The 25193-nt window shown below is 45.4% G+C and overlaps 1 protein-coding gene across 9 annotated transcripts in view; it reads right to left on the bottom strand.

Moving 5' to 3' along the window:
• Window positions 1–25193, bottom strand: part of OGDH (oxoglutarate dehydrogenase) — a 135118-nt gene that overhangs the window by 71611 nt on the left and 38314 nt on the right. For 5 of the 9 annotated variants that reach the window (XM_084615254.1, XM_084615257.1, XM_084615259.1 and 2 more), the window contains exons 3-4: window positions 16274–16462; window positions 7037–7139 (exon numbers count right to left, since the gene is read on the bottom strand). In XM_084615254.1, the coding sequence (XP_084471380.1) occupies window positions 7037–7139; window positions 16274–16462 (292 nt within the window). Of the gene's footprint in view, window positions 1–7036; window positions 7140–7272; window positions 7364–16273; window positions 16463–25193 lie in introns of all 9 variants that reach the window. The other 4 variants (XM_084615256.1, XM_084615258.1, XM_084615260.1 and 1 more) reach the window with 1 other exon arrangement.

Genomic DNA, 25193 nt, shown 5'->3' with positions numbered 1-25193 from the left:
ATGGCCCCCTCAAGGATTGAACTCACAACCCTGGATTTAGCAGGCCAATGCTCAAACCACTGAGCTATCCCTCCCCACAAGAGGCATTAAACCAAGAGACACACAGACCCCTATTCTCCTCTCCCCGACCCACTTCAGTGATTCACACCGCTGTAAACGAGCTCAGAATGAGGCGCTCAGATTCTCACTCCTAGAAGAGAGGAGGAGCAGCGAGGGATACCTCAGTAAAAACAGAGGTGGCCAGTACGCAGCCAACAGTTACATAGCCAGACATGGCCCACGGTGCTCTGGTGTTGCCCTCAATTTTATTCTAGAGATTAAAGGTCCAGCTGTGTAATGAGACTGGACTGCTCCAATCAAAGTGGTATAATGCACTCTGGGTCCTGTAATCCCCACAGTTCTACATCTCTACACTCCTGGGGCTCGTGGCAAGATGCCAGCCTGGCTCTTGACTACGCAGCTGTGGATGTCCTGGAACAACAGAGCAAGGCAACCTCTTTACTTGTCGCTAGATTATATCATGCGCCAACATCCATCCAATCAGAGTCTCAGTTTTCAAAACAATAACTTTGTGAATTATTCTGTTTTTAGTACCTCTCCTCTGTTTATAGCAGAGAAGTCTGAAGAAGGGGAAATTACTGCTTTCTGACTGTGCTCTTTGGCATCTGGAAAACATCTGGTTTTGTCCTGTTTCTTATGAAGTCCAACCACTACAACTTTGTTTACTTGCTAGGGCAGTGGCAGCCCCAAGGGGTGGGGCTAATTTAGGGAACAGAGAGTAAGCCAAGCTGCATAGCTGGCAGATCAGTTGTATGTTTTTGTCAGTCACCACTTTTTTTTTTTTAAGCTTTAAAAACATTGACTGCACAACAGCTTTTTAGCTTGCCTTTTCACAATCTGATCCAATAGGCCAGAGCTATGTGTTAATTTGCACCTCTTGCAAACCCACTGGTTTCAGACTGAACTCAGCAGCCACATATGGCTTTTAGGATGGCAAAGATCTGAACTAGATTGGCTATGGTGCCATATCAGAACATAATTCTCATCAATCTAGACCCACTTTCTGGCTCTGGAGATTGTTAAAATTTAAAAAAAGGAAATCCCAGCAACACTTGCCTACCAATGATGTGGGATTTTGCAGCTGGGTTTGACTCAGTCTTGCTGTGAAAGGCAGTACTGCTATTTGCAGTACTGCATATAAGTCATATCTGTCTCCTCTTGAACTCTAATCTCTCTAATGGGATTCCAGCTGCTCCAGAGAAGGTCAGGTCAGCACTTGCAGTACAAATAGATGTCCTGGGTGTGTCCTCGACTGTACCTCCCTATGGCATTGTCACCGATATTTTCCTATGGGCACTCTCATTGACAAGCTAGTATTGCAGAGTTTTGTTTTCCTATTAACACATCTGCTGCAGAAGGCCCTCCACTGGGAATCAGGCCTGCTTCTCTGAAGTCTGCAATGATTTACCTATTTTGGTAAAACAAATCACACCCCTAGCCAAAGATTAAATCAGTCCAAGAACCTTGCATAGCCCAGCTCTTTGAGACGTTCATTCCGGGGTGAGCTTTCAGATAATCAGAATTAAACAAAATTCATGGTGTAGATGGGATGGTCTAATCCTGCCTCAGTGCTGGGGATGGACTAGATGACTTCTTGAGGTCCCTTCTGGCTCTACATTTCTATGATTCATCTCAATAAATGAGATGGAACTGCCCCACCAAAGCTGTTGCAATGTTCATTCCGACTCTTCTCTTGCTCCTATTTGTAACTTCACACTGATGCTGGTGTGATAAGTACCATGTATTCAGCATTATGACTTCCTGGCAGGGTCAGACAATCCACACTGCCCTTCCAAAGGAAAAGGCACTACAGAGAAACGCTATGCCAGAGTCTCCCCGACGCCATCAGCACCAGAGGATGGAGGGAGCAGCAGGTAACCAGTTACAGCTCCCAGACCCTCCAGCACCACCGCCACCTGGAACTGCCAATAAGCAGCTCGAAGTTGCACCACTGGTGTAGGGTCCTAAATGGAACCCACAGTCTGCCCCAGTGAGGGCACCAACGTGGTGAGCTCCGGTATGCTCCTTCCCTCCTCACTGCACTGGTGGTGGGCCAGGTGCCAGGTGCAGACAGGGCTCAGATCAAGCACATCTGAGCCAGCAGGGAGCCCCCCTACACCAGAGGAAATTTCTGCAGGTCAGCTGCAGCCCATTCCCAGCTGCCTTGCACTGCCTGAACAGCCACAAGGGGCTTTGATTTCAATACAGTATTTGGCCCACACACCAAGTAATGCACAGTATATTTCCCCAACCACCCCACAGCCTTCTGCTTAGAGCTAGTGTCAAAGTCTCTCTGTAGAAAGGAATCCTAGACATCTGCTTTGTAGATTTAGTTTCCTCCCCTGCGGCGCTAAGTCCTTCACAAGTCTCCCTGGGCTGCTCTTCACCACTTAATCTCTTCTAAAGAGAGCTGAACTCAAATTCTTGCCAGGTTAAGCACCTGGGGCCAGATGCTCATTTAGGTCTGGCCTACTCACAGATTTTGTACTGGTATAAACTAGGTTGGGCTGGGATGCATTTTTTTTAAACTGATCTAGTTATACAAGTAAAATCCCTAGCATGGTTGTATATTTGTGCGTATTGTGTTTTAACTACTTAACTATATTGGCATAGTTAAAGCAGTACATCTTGTGTGTTTAGATAAGGCCTTTGGCTCCTAAATGAAGCAACCAGCTTTTCAAACACACTCCAGTTTAGCTGCTGGGGGCAAAGCGGTCTTCTGAAAGTCTGTTCCCTCAGCATAACTAGACTATACTTGCTACTAAGACTATTTCTTCCTTTGGAGTCTTAGCCGATGCACATCTGCTCACAGCTAAGCCAGCTAATTTCATTTAGAACTTCCTGACAGATTAGATTCCTCCACAATGAGTTTTAACTGCAGCAGGGAAAGCTGAGACACTCAAAAGACAAAAGTTCTACAACATTCTTACTGGCTTCCTATCTTGTTCTTTAACAATGTTAGGATTTTACTTGACACAGACTTTGACAGAATGCAGGAACTCTTCAGCAGACATCTGTGCTAGTGTTTACTTTTCTCTTATGTTTGTTGACCCACCAGATGTTCCTACAGCCTTTCCACTGTCCACTGCTCCTGCTTTTAGATCTTGCAATGTCCATTTGGGGAAGACATCCAGTTTTAAATTCTTTTTATTTAATGAAGCAAACACTTCGATCCTGGTGAGGACTGTGCCAGAGCAGAACAACCTGTGTTTAACCGGATGCTCAGATGTACTGCTGAAATTGTTTCCTCAACAGGATGGGGAAAATGCTGTAAATAGTAACCCTGCTAATCTTGAAAATCCTATGTAGCTTTTTACACTGATCTCAGTAAAGATTGGGGGAAAAGATGTTAAGATCAAGATTTCAAAAGTAACTGGTGATTTTGAGCGGTATGTTTAGAAAACATGTTAATACATTCCCAAGTCTAGTCAGGGTCTAGAATCAGCGGATAGCCTACACACCACTTAAAGTCTCAGGATAGGTCTTAAACTGGTGCATACAGGTACGTTTTGCGCTGGCCCTCAATTTGTCCCTTAAAGGATTTCAGCCTGCTCGGCTCCAGCTCTATTCTAGCTCATACATCAATACAATGTTACTAAACAAGTTAAAATGTGTTTTCTGTCAGTGCCGCAAAGCCGACGAGCTGAGAATAAGAGCAGAATCCCAACAAAAAACAAACAGTTTTGCATCTAAAAATGAATATTGAATCTGTGAAGCACAGACCTACTATACCTTTAAACAAGGCATTTTCCAGATTAGAACAGTACTCCGCTCAGCGTTAAATTTAATTTAGTTCTCAAGAAGTTTCTTCCTTTTAGTGCTGTGATATGGGGCCCGATTCTCGCCTACACTAATGCCCCTTTAGGCCACTTTGGCAGCATAAAAGTGGCCTCAGAGGGCAGAAAGAGCCTCATGAGAATACTGAGCACAGAGGCCCCCACAGCTGGTGTTCAGACTGGTGTCAGGGTCTACACTGCCCCTTCTCTCAGCCATCCCCCAGCTGTAGGGGGTGCATTGGAGTCATGGCCATAACGCACTCACTATGACTTTTCTTTGTTTTCCAGGAGTTACAGGAAGTAGAGCTTAAAATTAAAGAAGCACGAGGCTGCTTTAATTTACATGAGGGGCTGTGCAGGGTGCCACACAATCTCAAAATCCAGGGAACACAAGATGTGGCTCAAAACCACCTTTACCCCTTCTGCTTCCACAAACATGGGCAAAGAACTAGAATGAGAGCCATCAAATGATTTTAAATGCTCATCAGGTGTTTCCAGTGATGCAGTTAGCAGACATCAGATTAAACGTTCCTTTTCTTTCCTTGATCTGGACTCTTGGGAACTGACAGGCTAAGCCATCAACGTGAAGGATTCCAGCCACAGAACTAGCTTCACCCAGAGTTCACTGGTCTTTGTGGCAGAGACCCAGACAACTCTATTTAGATACGCATTTTCTGGACATTGTGCTGAGATTGCGGAAGGTTTCCCCTTATTTGGTGAATCTGGGTGTCTGAAAGCAAGTTCCTCATTATTGCTCCCTGACAGAATCAGCACCAGCTAAGACTTTGTTTTAAAGTTGCACTGCACCACAAGGGAAGGAATGGTGAACGATAAATCTTAATACAAAATTGGACCCAACTGTCAAGAGCTCTAGGAACAATGAATGATCGTAGACAGGATTACCTGCCCTTCATAGCCACAATGCAACTACTGCTTCAATAACCCTATATGCTTCAGCCAAGCTAAACAAGTTGATTTTTGTAATTATTTCCCCTCGCACACTTCGGAATAGATTCCAGCAGGATGTTCCTTTTCCTGTACTGGTAGCTGGACAAGACATCATCAAATACATTTACATGCACAATATATTCTGATCAGGTGTTTCACCCATGTCAGGGTTAGTGGTCATTACACTTGCTCTAGTCTACGTTAGAAGCATGCCGCTTGGGAGAGCTTACAGAATCAGGTTTATAAACCCTTGGAAAGTACCAGCAAGTTGACAGAGATCAGCCACCATAATCTAGACTAGAAGAACAGCAGCATACTACAGAGATCAAAATTAGAAACTGTTGCGAGGTACTGGAATTTCAGCACCTTTGGGATAGAATTTCAAGTACTGAACAATACACAGTCATCTGTGCAACATACATGCATCTTCCAACCAAAAGCACTGTATTTTCAACCTCTCTACTTAATATGGGAAGGCATTCCAAAGCTTCCTTGTCATGATCACTAGCAGATAATTATTGGTCAAAATTGAAACTGTGCATTCAACTTGTTTTAAAGTCCCACAGCAAGCCAAGGAACTAAGGAATGCAACAACATTGTCACAGAATTAGCACCATGATATATGACTGTGGGTATTTCAAGAGAGAATTCTTTTTGACTGCACTATTCTTGCGTGGAGAATACCAACAAAGCGCCTGTCTTCTCCAACCTGCTGAGGGCTACCATCATGGCCCCTAGAAGCAGCAGCAGCCTGCTGATGAGAAAACAGCAATGCTCTTTGAGGATTCCAGTAGCAAGGGATGCTAAGGAAAGGAAGCATGAACACCCATCTCCATGAAACCTGTCTCCTCCTATCACTTTATATTTCCACAGAAATGCAATTGTTTGCAGCATTGGACTAGTCAGTCCCCTTACAACTGCAATGTGAAATTAACAAATGTTGATAGGAGACGAGAGAGAACATGGCTCCTAGATCTACCACATGGCACAATACACGTCCACTAGGATAACTAGAAGGAGTAGACGAACTGGTGCGTTGCAGCTAGTCTGGTGAAGCTAATGTTTCACCAGATACAAATTTAGAGAGTGTGATCATTACTAAGGAAACTTAAGACCCCTCTTCCTGGTGACAGATTTCAGAGTAACAGCCGTGTTAGTCTGTATTCGCAAAAGGAAAAGGAGTACTTGTGGCACCTTAGAGACTAACCAATTTATTCGAGCATGAGCTTTCGTGAGCTACAGCTCACTTCATCGGATGCATACCGTGGAAACTGCAGCAGACTTTATATACACACAGAGATCATGAAACAATACCTCCTCCCACCCCACTGTCCTGCTGGTAATAGCTTATCTAAAGTGATCATCAAGTTGGGCCATTTCCAGCACAAATCCAGGTTCTCTCACCCTCCACCCCCCACACACACAAACTCACTCTCCTGCTGGTAATAGCCCATCCAAAGTGACAACTCTCTACACAATGTGCATGATAATCAAGATGGCCATTTCCTGCACAAATCCAGGTTCTCTCACCCCCCTCCAAAAACCACACACACAAACTCACTATCCTGCTGGTAATAGCTCATCCAAAGTGACCACTCTCCCTACAATGTGCATGATCATCAAGGTGGGCCATTTCCAGCACAAATCCAGGTTTTCTCACCCCCCACCCCCATACACACAAACCTGGATTTGTGCTGGAAATGGCCCACCTTGATGATCATGCACATTGTAGGGAGAGTGGTCACTTTGGATGAGCTATTACCAGCAGGATAGTGAGTTTGTGTGTGTGGTTTTTGGAGGGGGGTGAGAGAACCTGGATTTGTGCTGGAAATGGCCACCTTGATTATCATGCACATTGTGTAGAGAGTTGTCACTTTGGATGGGCTATTACCAGCAGGAGAGTGAGTTTGTGTGTGTGTGGGGGGTGGAGGGTGAGAAAACCTGGATTTGTGCTGGAAATGGCCCAACTTGATGATCACTTTAGATAAGCTATTACCAGCAGGACAGTGGGGTGGGAGGAGGTATTGTTTCATGATCTCTGTGTGTATATAAAGTCTGCTGCAGTTTCCACGGTATGCATCCGATGAAGTGAGCTGTAGCTCACGAAAGCTCATGCTCAAATAAATTGGTTAGTCTCTAAGGTGCCACAAGTACTCCTTTTCTTCCTGGTGAAGCGTTCTATCTACAACAAAGCTGTGAAAGTGAGAGAGGAGCTCAAGCAATGCGGCACTAACTGTTCTCAAAGCCCTCACCCAGTTTGTCTGAGGATGTGATAATATCAGCTGGAACGCACGAGTCCAGATCTGCATCCAAGATTCCCAGTGGGTCGAGCTGTGCTACATGATGCCCTCGAATCTATGAAATGGGCCAGGAATGGAAAGGAAAGTGGATACCAAAAAGGGAGAGGGTAAAAGAAAAAGAAAAAAAAGGAGGGAAGGGATAAAAAAAGTTAAATTACATTCAAATTAATTTGCAGAGTAATTCTCACCGACGTTTGGAGAAACAGTTACTGGTGCATCATCAAAATTTACACAACTAATGCCGAGAGGATCAAGCTTTGCAATGTGGTGACCCCTGACCTGGAAGCAACAACATAGATCAGTTATTAAACAAGCTCATTAAAAGAGACACACACATTTTCACATTCCACCCTTCCTGCAAAGCCACTGTACAAAAGGGATCCATTGCATGAATGTATAAAAAAGTTGCCCATAAACATCACAACTTGTGTTTAAGAACAACATGGAGTATACACTATATACAAAGTTTATCAATATGGCCCCAGAACTTCCTGCCACCGCCCCTCCCCCCGAGTTAGCCATTAACAACTCCATTTTACAGATCAAAGTAAACTGTGGAGGGGATATTAAGGAATGCAACAGCACTGTCACAAAATTAGCACCATGACATATGACTGGGGGTATTTCAAGAAAGAGATTTCTTTTTGACTGCACTATTCTTGCATGGCGAATACCAACAAAGCTCCTATCTTCTCCAATTTGCTGAGGGCTACCATCATGGCCCCTAGAAGCAGCAGCAGCCTGTTGACGAGAAAGCAGCAATGCTCTTTGAGGATTCCAGTAGCAAGGGACGTTAAGGAAAGGAAGCATGAACACCCATCTCCATGAGGTGTTCATGGTGTTCAAGGTGGATAGAAAGCTGGCTAGTTCATTGGGCTCAATGGGTAGTGATCAATGGCTCCCTGTCTAGTTGGCAGCTGGTATCAAGTGGAGTGGCCCAAAGGTCGGTTCTGGGGCTGGTTTTGTTCAATATCTTCATTAATGATCTGGAGGATGGCGTAGATTGCACCCTCAGCAAGTCTGCAGATGACACTAAACTGGGAGGAATGGTAGGTATGCTGGAGGGTAGGGATAGAATACAGAGGGACCTAAACAAATTAAACGATTGGGCCAAAAGAAATCTGATGAGGTTCAACAAGAACAAGTGCAGAGTCCCAGGAAGGAAGGAAGAATCCCATGCACTGCTACAGACTAGAGACCGAGTGGCGAGGCAGCAGATCTGCAGAAAAGGACCTAAAAGGGGTTACGGTGGATGAGAAGCTGGATATGAGTCAACAGTGGGCCCTTGTTGCCAAAGAGGCTAACGGCATTTTGGGCTGTGTAAGTAGGAGCACTGCCAGCAGATCAAGGGATGTGATCATTCCCCTCTATTCGGCATTGGTAAGGCCTCATCTGCAGTACCATGTCCAGTTTTGGGTCCCACACTACAAGAAGGATGTGGAAAAATTGGAAAACATCCAGCAGAGGGCAACAAAAATGATTAGGGGGCTGGAGCACATGACTTATGAGGAGAGGCTGAGGGAACTGGGATTGTTTAGTCTGCAGAAGAGAAGAATGAAGGGGGTTTGATAGCTGCTTTCAACTACCTGAAAGGGAGTTCCAAAGCGGATGAATCTAGACTGTTCTCAGTGGTAGCAGATGACAGAACAAGGAGTACAGGTCTCAAGTTGCAGTGGGGGAGTTTTAGGTTGGGAAAAACTTTTTCACTAGGAGGGTGGTGAAGCACTGGAATGGGTTACCTAGGGAAGTGGTGGAATCTCCTTCCATAGAGGCTTTTAAGATCAGGCTTGCCAAAGCCCTGGCTGGGATGATTTAGTTGGGGATGGGTCCTGCTTTTGAGCAGGGGGTTGGACTAGATGACCTCCTGAGGTCCCTTCCAACCCTAATATTCTATGATTACTTAGGCTGTAAGCGCTTTGGGGAAGGGATTATGTCTTCACGTTCTGCAAAGGGACTTTTGAGCTCTGTCAGATAATTTCTGAAAGCATTTCCTAAACAGGTCAAGGGATTGACAAGCATGACCTGAACACATGCCTAAGTGAAACATTATTAATAGCCTCTTGGTCCCAATCAGATTCTAAGGTTCCCGTCCAACCCACAGTAGCTAGGACACAAGAAAGTAGACCTATTGCACGCTCTGTGGTTTGGTAAGTTGTTCGTATTTTGTTTCTGCTTGGACCAATAGGATGTCCTGGTTTTATATTTAAAACATTTACAGTGTGAAGTTTCTCAGCTCAACAGCAGATAGCAGCCCAGAAGGCTCACATGGTTATGAATGCAGCAGAAACCTTCTCCACAGTGAAGAAATTTATAATACTGGGGGTCAAATTCAATACAGGCGAAGCAAAGATTTTCTTCTTTGCTGAAAGAAAAGGAGTACTTGTGGCACCTTAGAGACTAACCAATTTATTTGAGCATAAGCTTTCATGAGCTACAGCTCACTTCATCAGATGCATACTGTGGAAAATACAGAAGATGTTTTTATACACACAAACCATGAAAAAATGGGTGTTTAAAACTACAAAGGTTTTCTCTCCCCCCACCCCACTCTCCTGCTGGTAATAGCTTATCCAAAGTGATCATTCTCCTTACAATGTGTATGATAATCAAGGTGGGCCATTTCCAGCACAAATCCAGGGTTTAACAAGAACATCTGAGGAATGGAGTGGGGGGGAGGGGGGGAACAAGGGGAAAATACCTTGCATAATAACTTAGCCACTCCCAGTCTCTATTCAAGCCTAACTTAATTGCATCCAATTTGCAAATGAATTCCAATTCAGCAGTCTCTCGCTGGAGTCTGGTTTTGAAGTTTTTCTGTTGTAAAATCGCAACTTTCATGTCTGTAATCGCGTGACCAGAGAGATTGAAGTGTTCTCCGACTGGTTTATGAATGTTATAATTCTTGACATCTGATTTGTGTCCATTTATTCTTTTATGTAGAGACTGTCCAGTTTGACCAATGTACATGGCAGAGGGGCATTGCTGGCACATGATGGCATATATCACATTGGTGGATGTGCAGGTGAACGAGCCTCTGATAGCGTGTTATTAGGCGCTGTGATGGTGTCCCCTGAATAGATATGTGCGCACAGTTGGCAACGGGCTTTGTTGCAAGGATAGGTTCCTGGGTTAGTGGTTCTATTGTGTGGTATGTGGTTGCTGGTGAGTATTCGCTTCAGGTTGGGGGGCTGTCTGTAGGCAAGGACTGGCCTGTCTCCCAAGATTTGAGAGAGAGTGTTGGGTCATCCTTCAGGATAGGTTGTAGATCCTTGATAATGCGTTGGAGGGGTTTTAGTTGGGGGCTGAAGGTGACGGCTAGTGGCGTTCTGTTATTTTCTTTGTTAGGCCTGTCCTGCAGTAGGTGACTTCTGGGAACTCTTCTGGCTCTATCAATCTGTTTCTTCACTTCCGCAGGTGGGTATTGTAGTTGTAAGAATGCTTGATAGAGATCTTGTAGGTGTTTGTGTCTGTCTGAGGGGTTGGAGCAAATGCGGTTGTATCTCAGAGCTTGGCTGTAGACAATACATCATGTGGTGTGGTCAGGGTGAAAGCTGGAGGCATGTAGGTAGGAATAGCGGTCAGTAGGTTTCCAGTATAGGGTGGTGTTTATGTGACCATCATATATTAGCACTGTAGTGTCCAAGAAGTGGATCTCTTGTGTGGACTGGACCAGGCTGAGGTTGATGGTGGGATGGAAATTGTTGAAATCATGGTGGAATTCCTCAAGGGCTTCTTTTCCATGGGTCCAGATGATGAAGATGTCATCAATATAGCGCAAGTAGAGTAGGGGCGTTAGGGGACGAGAGCTGAGGAAGCGTTGTTCTAAGTCAGCCATAAAAATGTTGGCATACTGTGGGGCCATGCAGGTACCCATAGCAGTGCCGCTGATTTGAAGGTATACATTGTCCCCAAATGTAAAATAGTTATGGGTAAGGACAAAGTCACAAAGTTCAGCCACCAGGTTAGCTGTAACATTATCGGGGATAGTGTTCCTGACGGCTTGTAGTCCATCTTTGTGTGGAATGTTGGAGTAGAGGGCTTCTACATCCATAGTGGCCAGGATGGTGTTATCAGGAAGATCACCGATGGATTGTAGTTTCCTCAGGAAGTCAGTGGTGTCTCGAAGGTAGCTGGGAGTGCTGGTAGCCTAGGGCCTGAGGAGGGAGTCTACATAGCCAGACAATCCTGCTGTCAGGGTGCCAATGCCTGAGATGATGGGGCGCCCAGGATTTCCAGGTTTATGGATCTTGGGTAGTAGATAGACTATCCCAGGTCGGGGTTCCAGGGGTATGTCTGTGCAGATTTGATCTTGTGCTTTTTCAGGGAGTTTCTTGAGCAAATGCTGTAGTTTCTATTGGTAACTCTCAGTGGGATCAGAGGGTAATGGCTTGTAGAAAGTGGTGTTGGAGAGCTGCCAAGCAGCCTCTTGTCATCATGAATACGTCGGAATATGAACAACAAAACCTCCTTTGTCAGCCTTTTTGATTATGATGTCAGAGTTGTTTCTGAGGCTGTGGATGGCGTTGTGTTCTGCACGGCTGAGGTTGTGGGGCAAGTGATGCTGCTTTCACACAATTTCAGCCCATGCACGTCGGCGGAAGCACTCTATGTAGAAGTCCAGTCTGCTGTCTCGACCTTCAGGAGGAGTCCACCTAGAATCCTTCTTTTTGTAGTGTTAGTAGGGAGGTCTCTGTGGATTAGTTAAGAGTAGACCTACCACCACCTTGGATCTGTATAGGAGAGGCACTTGTTATCATACAAGTTTCCAGAATTTAAGAACTCAGCCATGACTAACCTGTAAGCACCATAGCACGTTAAGAGCCAACTCCCAAATCAATAATGGCAGCTAGCGATCAGACCAATGTCAAGTTGGCTGGCAGGCTTAAATGCGAATGACTAGTTAGTGCAGAGATATAGTCCTGTTGCATTGCAACAATAATTCCAAAGAGAAGGAGTTGCGGGCTGGATTGGGAGCAGAAAAGCAGCTGGTAGCACTCCAAGACTGAAGTTGGGCAGATACATCAGTTCCATTTCACAGGTGATTGACTGAACCAAGGAACAAGACTTAAACTACTCAACAAGTTTCAGCACAGAAATAGCAAAGTGCTTCCAACACAGAGGATGGTCCTAAGGTGAGTCTCAAAATGGTTTAGTCTTTTTCATTCTAGCGGAGCCCCCACCTTACCACTGACACCAAGTTCCAGACTAAGCAGGATGTTACCCATCAAAGGCCAATATTACAAGTCAGATTCAGAGATTATCTTTCTAAAGAGCTTTAGGCTGTTAAGGAATAAGTATAGGCACTCAGATACCACAGCAAGGAGCACAGTATAGACACCCAGACAGAGAAAATTCTAAAGGCTGTGCAGACATTGGTTTGATAAAGGATGTTTCTCAGTCTCTCTCTGGTCTATTACAGACTTTGGGTTGTTTTCTACTTATGTGAATTGTTGCTAGGTATTCTTCAGAAACAGCTTCAGGAGTTCAGCTTCTGATATCAGAAAAGGTTGGGAAGATAACACTCAAACTCAGGAAAGTGTTACTGAGGGCTCTGATCTGGATATTGCTCACACATGCAGAGAGACTTGGCTTCCTAACCCCACAATGAGAGATGCTATGCCAGATCAGAACTTAGTCGTTTTAATAAGTCTCATGCCAAACAGTTTCCTGCTAATGAGTTATGAATTCTTCCCTCAGAAACCGCTGGGGTCATTCCCACCAACTGCTTGCTCAGCTGATGAAACTTTGAGTTAATAGCTTCTATTTTCAATATCTATAGTTTTATGCTCCAGCTAGGAGACAGATATACCCATCTGCAGCTTCTGGACAACTATCTGTTTGGGCCTTAAAACACTGCTGTTCTTTATTCCACTGGTGTCAGCTGATTTTGAAACAGACCTGCTGTTTCAGTTAGGGGGCCTAGAGACAAAGTTTGATTTCTGAAAGCTTACTACAAGTTGAAGGCAGTATCTTGCCTGATCTTGGTGACCAGGCCTCTGGATTTTGCAGACATTTTGACTCCCTTCCTGATCAGCTCCCACTCTGAGTTGTAAGTTAGGATATCATATTTGCAGCTCCCACTCGAGTGTGGACCCAGTTATACAGATAAAGCTATACCGCTGTATGGTATTGTTAATTTCCTTTCCTGAATATAACTGGGATGTAGCTATATTGGCATAGTTAGTGGCACAACTTGGATGTATAGACAAGGCCTTAGTACTGTAAAGGATCCCAGTGAGGTTTAGGAAGTGATTTCTGTGGTTTAATCCGTTGAGGAGCCATAATTTAGTGTTTGAAATTAGGGGAACTCACTGAGAAAGCGCTGAGCACCTACATCATGTGACATCTCCAGAGCTACTGCTGATGAATCCCCACACAGTCTTGGATTAGAATAAGAAAAAAGTTCCCCTGCACCCGTCTGGGACCCACTCCACACCCTTTGAACAGGCCTGTGATAATCGATGAAGATTGTCCTGTAACTGAAAGATGGAGAGACCCATTAGATCAACCAGTTCAGCTTCTCAAATCATGCATGTCAAGTGGTCTGGGGTTCCAATACTAGAAATCCTGTTCTTCGGAAACGGTGAACAGAGGAGGGTCAGATTGGCTGGTTATGGCTGTCAAACAGCTCAGAACTCAGAGCACCAGGAGATGGATTTGATAGTTGTCTGGTTTCTAACCCAAGTCCCAAATCCCTGAATGAGTGTGGGAACTGGGAGAAGTTAGTTTCCTTTTATCTTCTACATTTAACACAAAGCAGCTCTGCAGTGCAGACATGCTGAACCGTGTAGGCAGCCATGAGAGCAGCAAGGTATAGAAGTCCGCCTGAGTTGGTGGCATATGACTATTTCCTTCATTACAATCATACAAAGGCAGATTTGTTTTGAGGCAGGAAAACAAGTCTCTACCAGCCATTACAAAAATTAATCAGACACATAACTACTGGTATGATTAGAAAGTAAACCACCATTGCTGCCATTACGAAACTCAGCAGAGTAGGGTCACTGTTCCCCTATGATTAATCTGGAGATATTCGCATTCAATCCAGTTTTTAAGATGGTAATTGCCTGGTACTTTTAAAGAGGCCATATGTCACAAACATCTGCTTTATCTGCCAGGCTCTGTAGCCCTTTCTTTATGGGCTTCTCTACATGGGAGAGATATCCAGGCACTACTTTACTAGAATAGTTATACCAGTATAACTCACTGTGTGGACACTCTTATTCTGCCATTTCAAAGGCAGGGAGAAAAAAAGGAGGAAATGGGAATTTGATATTTACCAGTAACCGGATTTAAAAAACAAAACCCACAATAACCTCAGGCTGGACTATGTATACACAACTAAAATCCAAGTATCTTTCTCTTTGGTTTGCCTGCTTATTCTACAAACCAAGAATGGGCAGACATTGGGTTTAGCTGCTAACATAAATTAGCATTGGGACTGAGGGAAGTAGAGTGAAGTGGATGATTCTGCCACACAATCAGGGACGAGATCCAAGACCATCTACAGCAGATTTCAACTTTACCTTGAGCGATGGCCCGACTTTTGGCCTAGAACCAGTGCCTATGCATTACCAAGCAGGGTATGAGCTAAGTACTGCAAACTTGACCACTTGTTGCATGAGCATGCAAAGCCTAGAGTCCTGCAGAGAAGAGACTCAGCTCTGCAGCAGGAGGAATAGAGGTGCCACAATGTCTCTCAACAGCGATCCTGCTGGAACAGCTGTATTAACTGAGCTCATTTCAGCTCTCCCAGTGGCGACACAGTTCAGGTAACAAGGTTTGCATTCAGGGGCTGGGAAAACAAACCTAGCCTTTATGAAAGCATAGGCTTGACCCAGTTTCCTAGGCAACAGTTCCAAATGCGATCAGGCCCCTACAATGCCTGGAGTGATCCCAATTTCTCATGGGAGCTCTTCCTTAGCGGCAGTGCCAGACAGCAGCTGGGAGATGGTGAGACAAGAGTTAAGAATAAAGAGTCCTGAATGGTAATTAGCAGTTTTGCAAACCTGCTATGGGGCTGCTAATAAAGGGGATGGTACAATGTGTGTGGAGTTGAAGGGATGATCAGATGAGATTACTTTCTTTTTGAAGCGTATAAATTGCGAGAGACTTGTGCACAATAAAGATCACAGGCCTGACAAAGTGGAGAGCAATTAAAAAAATATATGAACCACCCTCAGCAGCAGCATGGGAAACCACTACAAACCAAAAACAAAGTAAATTGAAGAGCATCTTGAGAAAAACCAGCCTCTGCAAGGAAATCAGAAGCAGTACAGATTCCATAGTTTATAGATGTTCTCTCCAAGACAGGATGCCTGCTCCCCTTGACAGGTTGATTTTTGGCATCAAGCTTTGTATTGATCCGAATGTTTCAGCCAGCATATTTAAACATATTTAAGTAGTCAGCGACAGCATGGCCTCTTCCTAACTGCAGATGAGAAATGTATCCTGCATTTTTATTTTAGGGTATCAGGGATTAATCCTGGAAGTATGTTGGGAACACTGGAGACAGAGTTGTTGTACAGCAGCACGTTTTAAGCTAGGAATGAAGTGGGAGATGCATTATTGTTAAGAAGTTAATTCTAGAAACTAATCATCAACCAAACAGGTAGGGGTGGGCAAAGGTATGTCTCTTGTTTTGCAGTTGCCGGGATGGGGTGAATAACTAGCTTAGCTGCGATAATCAATTTGTTTGGGTAAAAACAATGGTTTTGGCTCTCCTATTATCTAGGAAGCGTCAGCTAATGCGTCCTCGCCAACAGATCAGTGGCTTGCAGTTAAAATTAGGTAGATTTTACACACAGAACAGCAAGAAAACATTCTTAAGATATACTTACCATGTAAATGCAACATAAAACAGCCAGAACATGGAAGCCTTTTCCAGCACCCAAGAGTAACAGGTTTAGCTCCACCAGGAGTTCAGAAAAGTGGCACAGCACGCAGTTTGCTGACCCAGTCACCAAAATTCTGCATGTGATTTCAGGCAACAACTTGAATAGTAACAGGGCTGATTCTCCATTACGCTGCACTTTGTCTAGGAGGCATTGACACCAGTGCAAGGCAAGTGGCAATGGCTATACAAGCTGCAGGCAGTCAAGAATCAGGCCCCATGTCTTTAAAAAGGAGCAAATCCTGAACTGAAGACTGGTATCCATTCACTACCACCACACAAAAAAGTGTTCTTACCTGATATGCCCTGATAAGAGATTGCACTGCAAGATGGTCGTCCACTAGTTTATCTACATTTGGCTGTGCTTGAACCAGGGACTGTGCTTGCGTCAGTGCAGACAGGCTGGTGCTCAGTGGAGGGGGGCTTTGGTAAGCAGTACCTGGAGCAGCTCCAGCATTGGCATTGCGAAAGAATATGTCCCATGACTAAGGAGACAAAAGGAAAAAGAGTGATAAATCCATTGCACAAAAATTCAAAAGCATTAAACTCTACCCCAGACCTTGTCTACACTAGCATTAGGACTGATCTACACTCAAAAGTTAGGTCAACCCAGCTACACCACTCAGGGGTGTGAAAAATCCACACACCTCTTAACGATTACTTAAGCCAACCTAACCTCTGGTGTAGACAGGACTAGGTTTCTGGAAAAACTGTTCTATCAACTTAGCTACTCCCTCTTGCGGGGGGGGGGGGGGAAGGTGTCAGGGGAGAGGGCAGGGGTTCCTTAACTACACCAACAGGAGAACCCCCTCCTGTCGGCATGGGTAGTGTCTACACTGAAGAACTATAGCAGTGCAGCTGCGCCACTGTAGCATTTCAAGTGTAGACAGGCTCCCAGTAGCCTAAGATCTCCCACTTATTCACAGTTGCCGTTTCACACAGCTAAACACACTGACAGCAGCTGGAGAGTCAGATTTGATGGCCAGAAGGCACCACTGTGGTAGCGTAGTCTGATCCCCTGCATAAAACAAGCCATATGACTGCCCTGAATTAAATCCATCTGCAAGTCCAATTGCTGCGCATGAACTAGAGAATATCTTTTAGAAAGACATCCAATCTTGATTTACAAATTTTCTGTTAACGCAGAATCCACTACAAGTGTTGGTAAGTTGTTCCAACAATCAATTACCCTTATTGTTAAAAATTTGTGCCTTATTTCCAGTTAGAATTTGTCTAGCTTCAACTTTCAGCCATTGGATCCTGTTATACTTTTTCCCTGCCACACTGAAGAGCCCTCGTGACATTATACTCCATATTCTTTATGAAAATATGCTTGTGATAGGAGTATGACATAACCAAGATGTACTTTAAGCAAGAAGGGCCTTGTAAGGTATCGCTGGACAGGTTATGATTTACTGAATATGATTATCCTATTTGTATGCATGTATCATGTCTGTATCTGAAATTAGGAATACTGACTACGTATCTATATTTCAACTGTGTTACTTTGGGTGACACCCCCTGCTAACACTTCAAGTACAACAATGAAAAAGCCTGTGATGGCCCATCAGCAAGAGACAATGGACTGTAAAAGACCTTAGTCTTCCTGCGAACATGTGGGTCAGCCTGTGAAGAATGGCTACAGGACCCTACAGAGGCATGTGACCACGTCACCTGATACTGAAACCCATCTCGAATTCTGTACTTTTCCACCAGAAGCTGGGGGTGGGAGGGGAGAGAAGAAGAATGTCACACTAGGAAATAAAGGACGTGGGGAGTGAGGTAATTCAAGTTGTGAGTTCTCCCCTGCTACCCCACCCAAGATGACTGCAAGAAACAACAAAGACTAACTGGGGGTGAAAGAACCGAACCCAGTCTGGAAGGGCGTCTGGTCTGTGAAGATGACGACTAGAATCACATAAGGGTGAGAACTTACATGTAACCATTATAGTTAATAAATTTATTTCTGGTTTACAATATAACCCAATTTATGTGATTTTTAACGCGGGGGGGGGGGGCAGGGGAAGTTGTGCATATCCTTCTCCACATTGAGAGGAGAGGCAAATTTCATATAATTTTGGGTTTGTACTCCAAGTGGGGGTGGACATCTGGGTGCTGTGGCAAACCCCTTAAGCTTAGCCTTCTCAGAGTGGACCTCTGTCTCTCTGTGCAGCGTGGCGTGGCCCTGCCTGTGTGCTTGGCTGGAAGATGTTGGGGAGCCTAGCCCAGCACGACAAGGTAAAAGGGGGCCCAGGCTGGTGGAATAGTCAGCTCAGCACACCAGGTGACCTCCGAGGGCGTCCAACCCATCACACCTCTGTTATCAAATTTCTGTTCCCCACGTAAGTACTTCCAGACCGCTTAAGTCACCTCTTAACCTTAGAATCATAGAATATCAGGGTTGGAAGAGACCTCAGGAGGTCATCTAGTCCAACCCCCTGCTCAAAGCAGGACCAATCCCCAATTTTTGCCCCAGATCCCTAAACGGCCCCTTCAAGGATTGAACTCACAACCCTGGGTTTAGCAGGCCAATACTCAAAACACTGAGCTATCCCTCCCTTCTCTTTGTTAAATTAAGGAGATTGAGTTCTTTGACCCTTTCAGTCTAAAGCGGGATTTCCAATCCTTTAATCATTCTCATGGCTCTTCTTCAAACCCTCTCCAATTGATCAACATCCTTCTTGAATCTCGACAGCAGAACTGGACACCAGCGGCAGTCACACCAGAGCCAGACACAGAGATAACAGAACCTCTTTACTCTAGAGACTAGTCTACACTAGTGCTACCTTCTTGGCAGCCAACAGTGATGAATTTTAAGGGGTTGGGGGAAGAAGACACACAGCTGCCTCATGACCATGCACCACCCTACAGGCCAAGCACACAATTTAAGATTTTAAATATTAACAATGTAGACTTGCTAACACTGAGCAATTAATGAATTAATAGATTTTTCCAACACAGCTCCACATGAATGGCACACATTGCATGACTGGGACAAATCCCCCCTCCACAACATATTTAAGATAATGTTGTGTACAATTCACAGAAAGTAGAGAGGGCAAGAGATGGCATTGACAGGGTCCCTGCCCCAAGAGTACTTAAGATCTGTGACAAACTGAGAGACCATACAACACACCAGACAGAATTAGCATGAGAAAAGAGAAGGGTTACAGTAATAAGGTTATATGGTTACTACCCTCTGGTATAAACTTATAAACTATATGCACATATATATATTTTCAATGGGACAATTCACTTGTGAGTAACATGGAAGTAGCAGATGTATAGGAGGAATGAATGGTAGAGCCAAAGCACTCAGGATAATATTTCCATGCACATGGAGCAGCATGGAAAGAGGCGGAGATTGGAATGAAATTTACTACATTTAACCCATTCTTTACGGATTTAAGGTTCAAAACCTGGTGGGAGGGAGGAATTTTAAGTCCCCCCCACACTTCAGCTTCCCTGCCCCCCTAAAGGCTGTGGATGTGGGAGTGTGGTGGAGTGACCGTACTAACCATAAAGTTAGTGAGGTAAAAAATCTTTTATTGGAGCAACTTCTGTTCGTGAAAGAGACAAGCATTTGACAGGTTTCAGAGTAACAGCCGTGTTAGTCTGTATTTGCAAAAAGAAAAGGAGGACTTGTGGCACCTTAGAGACTAACCAATTTATTAGAGCATAAGCTTTCGTGAGCTACAGCTCACTTCCTCAGATGCATATCGTGGAAACTGCAGCAGGCTTTATATATACACAGAGAATATGAAACAATACCTCCTCCCACCCCACTGTCCATTTGAGTTACACATTGTGCATTTGAGTTACACAAAGCTCTTCTGCAAAAGAGCTCTGTAGCTCAAAAGCTTGTCTCTTTCACCAACAGAAGTTGCTCCAATAAAAGATTTTACTTCTCCCACTTTGTCTCTCTAGTATCCTGGAATTGACACAGCTACACCACCACTGCAGACAGCTCTGAGCACACACATTAGCTCATTGATCCTCAATCCTGCTCCAGTGAAGAAGGCAGATAAGCACTGCCCCCATTTTACAAATGAGGAAACGGAGTCCTGAGGGTAACAGTCTGATTTTTTGGGGCGCAGACCACCTCAAGAAAGCAGATCCTCAGACCACCTGACCAAGGCCACAAACAGTATTTCAGAGGCAGGAATGGGAGAACAACTCTGGAGTTCACAGCTCCCAGCCCTATGCAGATGCCCTGCAAGCAGCAGTCATTCAAACTGCCTCACACAAGCTGCTCTGCGAAGGTATCTCGATCTTGACATGGTGGGGTACCTCTAAGCCCTGGTCTACACTATGAGTTTAGGTAGGATTTAGCAGCATTAGATCAGTTTAACCCTGCACCCGTCCACACTACGAAGCCATTTTTTCCTACTTTAAGGGCTCTTAAAATCGGTTTCTGTACTCCTCCCCGACGAGTGGATTAGTGCTGAAATTGACCTTGCTGGGGCCAATTTGGGATAGTGTGGACACAATTCAACGGTATTGGACTCTGGGAGCTAACCCAGAGTGCTCCATTGTGACTGCTCTGGACAGCACTCTCAACTCAGATGCACTGGCCAGGTAGACAAGGAAAAGTCCCGCCAACTTTTGAATTTCATTTCCTGTTTGGCGAGCGTGGTGAGCTGATCAGCACAGGTGACCATGCAGAGCTCTTCAGCACAGGTGACCATGCAGTCCCAGAATCGCAAAAGAGCTCCAGCATGGACCGAACAGGAGGTACTGGATCTGATCGCTGTATGGGGAGATGAATCCGTGCTATCAGAACTCCATTCGAAAAGACAAAATGCAAAAATATTTGAAAAAATCTCCAAGGGCATGAAGGACAGAGGCTATAATAGGGACCCACAGCAGTGCCGTGTGAAACTTAAGGAGCTCAGGCAATCTACCAAGAACCAGAGAGACAAACAGCCACTCCGGGTCAGAGCCCCAGACATGCCGCTTCTATGATGAGTTGCATGCCATTCTAGGGAGTGCCCCTACAACTACCCCAGCCCTGTGCGTGGACTCCATCAATGGACTCTCATGCAAAAGGGATGTGGATTTTGGGGAAAAGGAAGATGAGGAGGAGGAGCTTGAAGCACAGCAAGCAAGCGAGCGGAGAAACTGTTTTCTCCCCAACAGCCAGGAACTGTTTCTCACCCTGGATCAAGTACCACCCCACCCCACCCAGGCTACCTTGGCAGTTATCCCCCATTTGTGTGATGAATTAATAAAAAATGCATGAATTTGAAACAATGACTTTATTGCCTCTGCAAGCTGTAATCAAAGTGGGGAGGGGAGGGCGGTTGGCTTACAGGGAAGCAGAGGGAACCAAGGGGGTCGGTTTTCATCAAGGAGAAACGAACACAATTGTCACACCATAGCCTGGCAAGTCATAAAACTGGCTTTCAAAGCTTCTCTGATGCGCAGCACGCCCTCCTGTGCTCTTCTAACAGCCCTGGTGTCTGGCTGTGCGTAATCAGCGACCAGGTGATTTGCCTCAACCTCCCACCCCGCCATAAACGTCTCCCCCTTACTCTCACAGATATTGTGGAGCACACAGCAAGCAGTAATAACGATGGGAATATGGGTTTCGCTGAGGTCTAGCTGAGTCAGTAAACTGCACCAGCGCACTTTTAAATGTCCAAATGCACATTCTACCACCATTCTGCATTTGCTCAGCCTATAGCTGACACTAAACTGAGAGGAGTGGTAGATACGCTGGTGGGTAGGGATAGAATACAGAGGGACCTAGACAAATTGGAGGATTGGGCCAAAAGAAATCTGATGAGGTTCAACAAGGACAAGTGCAGAGTCCTGCACTTAGGATGGAAGAATCCAATGCTCCGCTACAGACTAGGGACCGAATAGCTCGGCAGCAGTTCTGCAGAAAAGGACCTAGGGGTTATAGTGGACAAGAAGCTGGATATATGAGTCAACAGTGTGCCCTTGTTGCCAAGAAGGCCAATGGCATTTTGGGATCTATAAGTAGGGGCATTGCCAGCAGATGGAGGGACGTGATCGTTCCCCTCTATTCAACATTGGTGAGGCCTCATCTGGAGTAATGTGTCCAGTTTTGGGCCCCACACTATAAGAAGGATGTGGAAAAATTGGAAAGAGTCCAGCAGAGGGCAACAAAAATGATTAGGGGACTGGAACACATTACTTATGAGGAGAGGCTGAGGGAACTGGGGATGTTTAGTCTACGGAAGAGAAGAATGAGGGGGGATTTAATAGCTGCTTTCAACTATCTGAAAGGGGGTTCCAAAGAGGATGGATCTAGACTGTTCTCAGTGGTAGTAGATGACAGAACAAGGAGTAATGGTCTCAAGTTGCAGTGGGGGAGATTTAGGTTGGATATTAGGAAAAACTTTTTCACTAGGAGGGTGGTGAAACACTGGAATGCGTTGCCTAGGGAGGTGGTGGAATCTCCTTCCTTAGAAGTTTTTAAGGTCAGGCTTGACAAAGCCCTGGCTGGGATGATTTAATTGGGGATCGGTCCTGCTTTGAGCAGGGGGTTGGACTAGATGACCTCCTGAGGTCCCTTCCAACCCTGATATTCTATGATTCTATGATAGTTGAACAGCTCCTGACTACTGTCCAGGGTGCCTGTGTATGGCTTCATGAGCCATCACATTAAGGCGTAGGCTGGGTCCCCAAGGATAACTATAGGCATTTCAACATCCCCAACAGTTATTTTCTGTTCTGGAAAGTAAGTCCCTTGCTGCAGCCGTTCCCAAAGACCAGAAAAGTGCGAGTGTCATGTACCTTTCCCGGCTTTCCCACGTTGATGTTGGTGAAACATCCCTTGTGCTCCACCAGCGCTTGCAGCACCATTGAAAAAGTACCCCTTTCGTTTTATGTATTGGCTGCCTTGGTGGTCCGGTCCCAAGATAGGGATATGCGTTCTGTCCATCGCCCCACCACAGTTAGGGAATCCCATTACAGCAAAGCCATCCACTATGACCTGCACATTTCCCAGAGTCACTACCCTTGTTAGCAGCAGCTCAGGGATCGCGTTGGCTACTTGCGTCACACCAGCTCCCACAGTAGATTTGCCCACTCCAAATTGATTCCCGACTGACCGGTAGCTGTCTGGCATTGCATGCTTCCAGAGGGCTATCACCACTTGCTTGTGAACTGTGAAGGCTGCTCTCATCTTGGTATTCTTGCGCTTCAGGGCAGTGGAAAGCAAGTCACAAAGTTCCATGGAAGTGCCCTTACGCATGCGAAAGTTTTGCAGTCATTGGGAATCATCCCAGACCTGCAATACTATGCGGTCCCACCAGTCTGTGCTTGTTTCCTAGGCTCAGAATCGGCTTCCACAGCATGAGCCTGCCCCACTGCCACCAGGATGGCCAAATTGCCAGGGCCTGTACTTTGAGAGAAGTCTGTGTCCATTTCCTCACCACACTCCTCACCACGCTGCTGTCACATGCTCGCCTGCTTTTGCAGGTTCTGGTTCTGGATATACTGCTGGATAATGCGCATGGTGTTTAGAACGGTCACAGCTGCTTCGGTGATCCGAGTGGGCTCCATGTTTGCCGTGGTATGGCGTCTGCAGGAGAGCAGAGTGGCAGCGGAAGCGGTGGGTGGATGACGATGCTGACAGCAATATGGCGCCTGCACGGAAAAAGGCACGAAACGATTGTTGGCCATTGCTTTCATGGAGGGAGGGAGGGGGGGAGCAAGGGGTAGGCTGGCAGCAGACAGTGCAGTACGACTGCTAGCTGTCATCGTCTCCTGGGTGCTCGTGGTGCTGCTGGCTGGGAGAGCAGCCTGAGGCAGAATGGCCCCCTCAAGGATTGAACTCACAACCCTGGGTTTAGCAGGCCAATGCTATCCCTCTGCCACTATTCCAGGCAGGACTGAATCTTCATTAGACAAAACTTAAAGAAGGGAATGACCTGACTGTATAAAACCGCTAATAACTTGACTTTTATAAATTCGACCTAATTTCGTAGTGTCGACATACCCTAAGAGTGAAGGGATAGGTGGGCCTGCATGACACATCTAATCCTAGTTCTCTCTTTGCAGGTTGCTAATGATGCACTCAGATACTGCAGGGAAGTAGGCCACACAGGTACCTAGATATAAGGCCAAATGCAATTTGGGACAGTTGCATGGTAGGAAGGGCAACTTGTTTTACAACAGCCAACAAAGAGCCACCCATTCATGAGGGCTTTGGTCACTAGTGTGCTTTGAACCAGTCACCTAGAAGCCAGAGGAGGTCCCATTTTCTAGTGTCGCTCTTTGCCCCACTCAGACTGTTAAGTTTCTGTTCAAATGGTTTTGTTACTTTTAAAGGCAGCCAGCATTCATGCATTAATTTAAATACTCGCCCTCACACCCTATGCTAGAAAGAAAACCAAACTAATGGCTGAGGGTGACTGTATCAAAGTTATTGCAAGCATATCTGTATTTTACAGAGGAGTGACCAAAAGCTGGTCTTAATGGATGGCCCTTTGTTCGTTTACACGACAAACTCAAATTTCTACCTTCCAACTGTCCCAAGTTGTATATGGCTTATTCAGAACAAACACAGCCCACTTTTCTGCAGTGTAGACAGGCTTCTCCCAGCATTTTGAGCCTCATATTGATTAGCCATGACACACTGTTAACAAACCATGTGCAGCAACTGGTGGCCTGTCCATGTTAACTGGTGTTAGCAACACTGGGAGCGCTAAACTGAACAGACTACATGTGCATAATGGTCTCTTCTGGCCTTGAAGTCTATGAACCAGTATTAACAACGGCGGGAAGTTTATAAACGGTCTACCTGCAGACTTAGTGGTGAATGGGATCAGCTATCTGAGGAAGAAACTCCTCTAAGATAAAAGGGAAGAACTAAGAAATAGTTCCGTAATGTTAGCTCTTGCTATTCTTAGAAAATACAGTCTCATGGCTACAGTGTGGGGGTCATGAGTTCTGGGCCCCTTTGCTGACACTACACTGACATGCTGTGTTACCACGGGCTAGTCACTTCCCTTCTCTGTGATTTACTCTCTTCACCTCTGAAACATATATAGTATCTACCCGCAGATGGGGTCTTTGTGAGAAGTTTTTGAAGAGCTTTGAAATTAATCCTCAAATGAAAGGAGAGAGAGAGAAAGAGAGGAGGGCAACGCTAAAGGTCAGGTTCCAAAAGGAGATGTGAATGCTACCACGCAGACCTTGCTACAACATGCAGTAACTTTTATAGGACTACATCGTATCCAC

Source organism: Lepidochelys olivacea (genome assembly GCF_965140295.1).
Source record: "Lepidochelys olivacea isolate rLepOli2 genome assembly, chromosome: 26".
In the NCBI taxonomy this organism is placed as follows: domain Eukaryota; kingdom Metazoa; phylum Chordata; order Testudines; family Cheloniidae; genus Lepidochelys; species Lepidochelys olivacea.
Note: the sequence above shows the minus strand (reverse complement) of the source record. Positions and strands in the feature narration are given on the sequence as shown.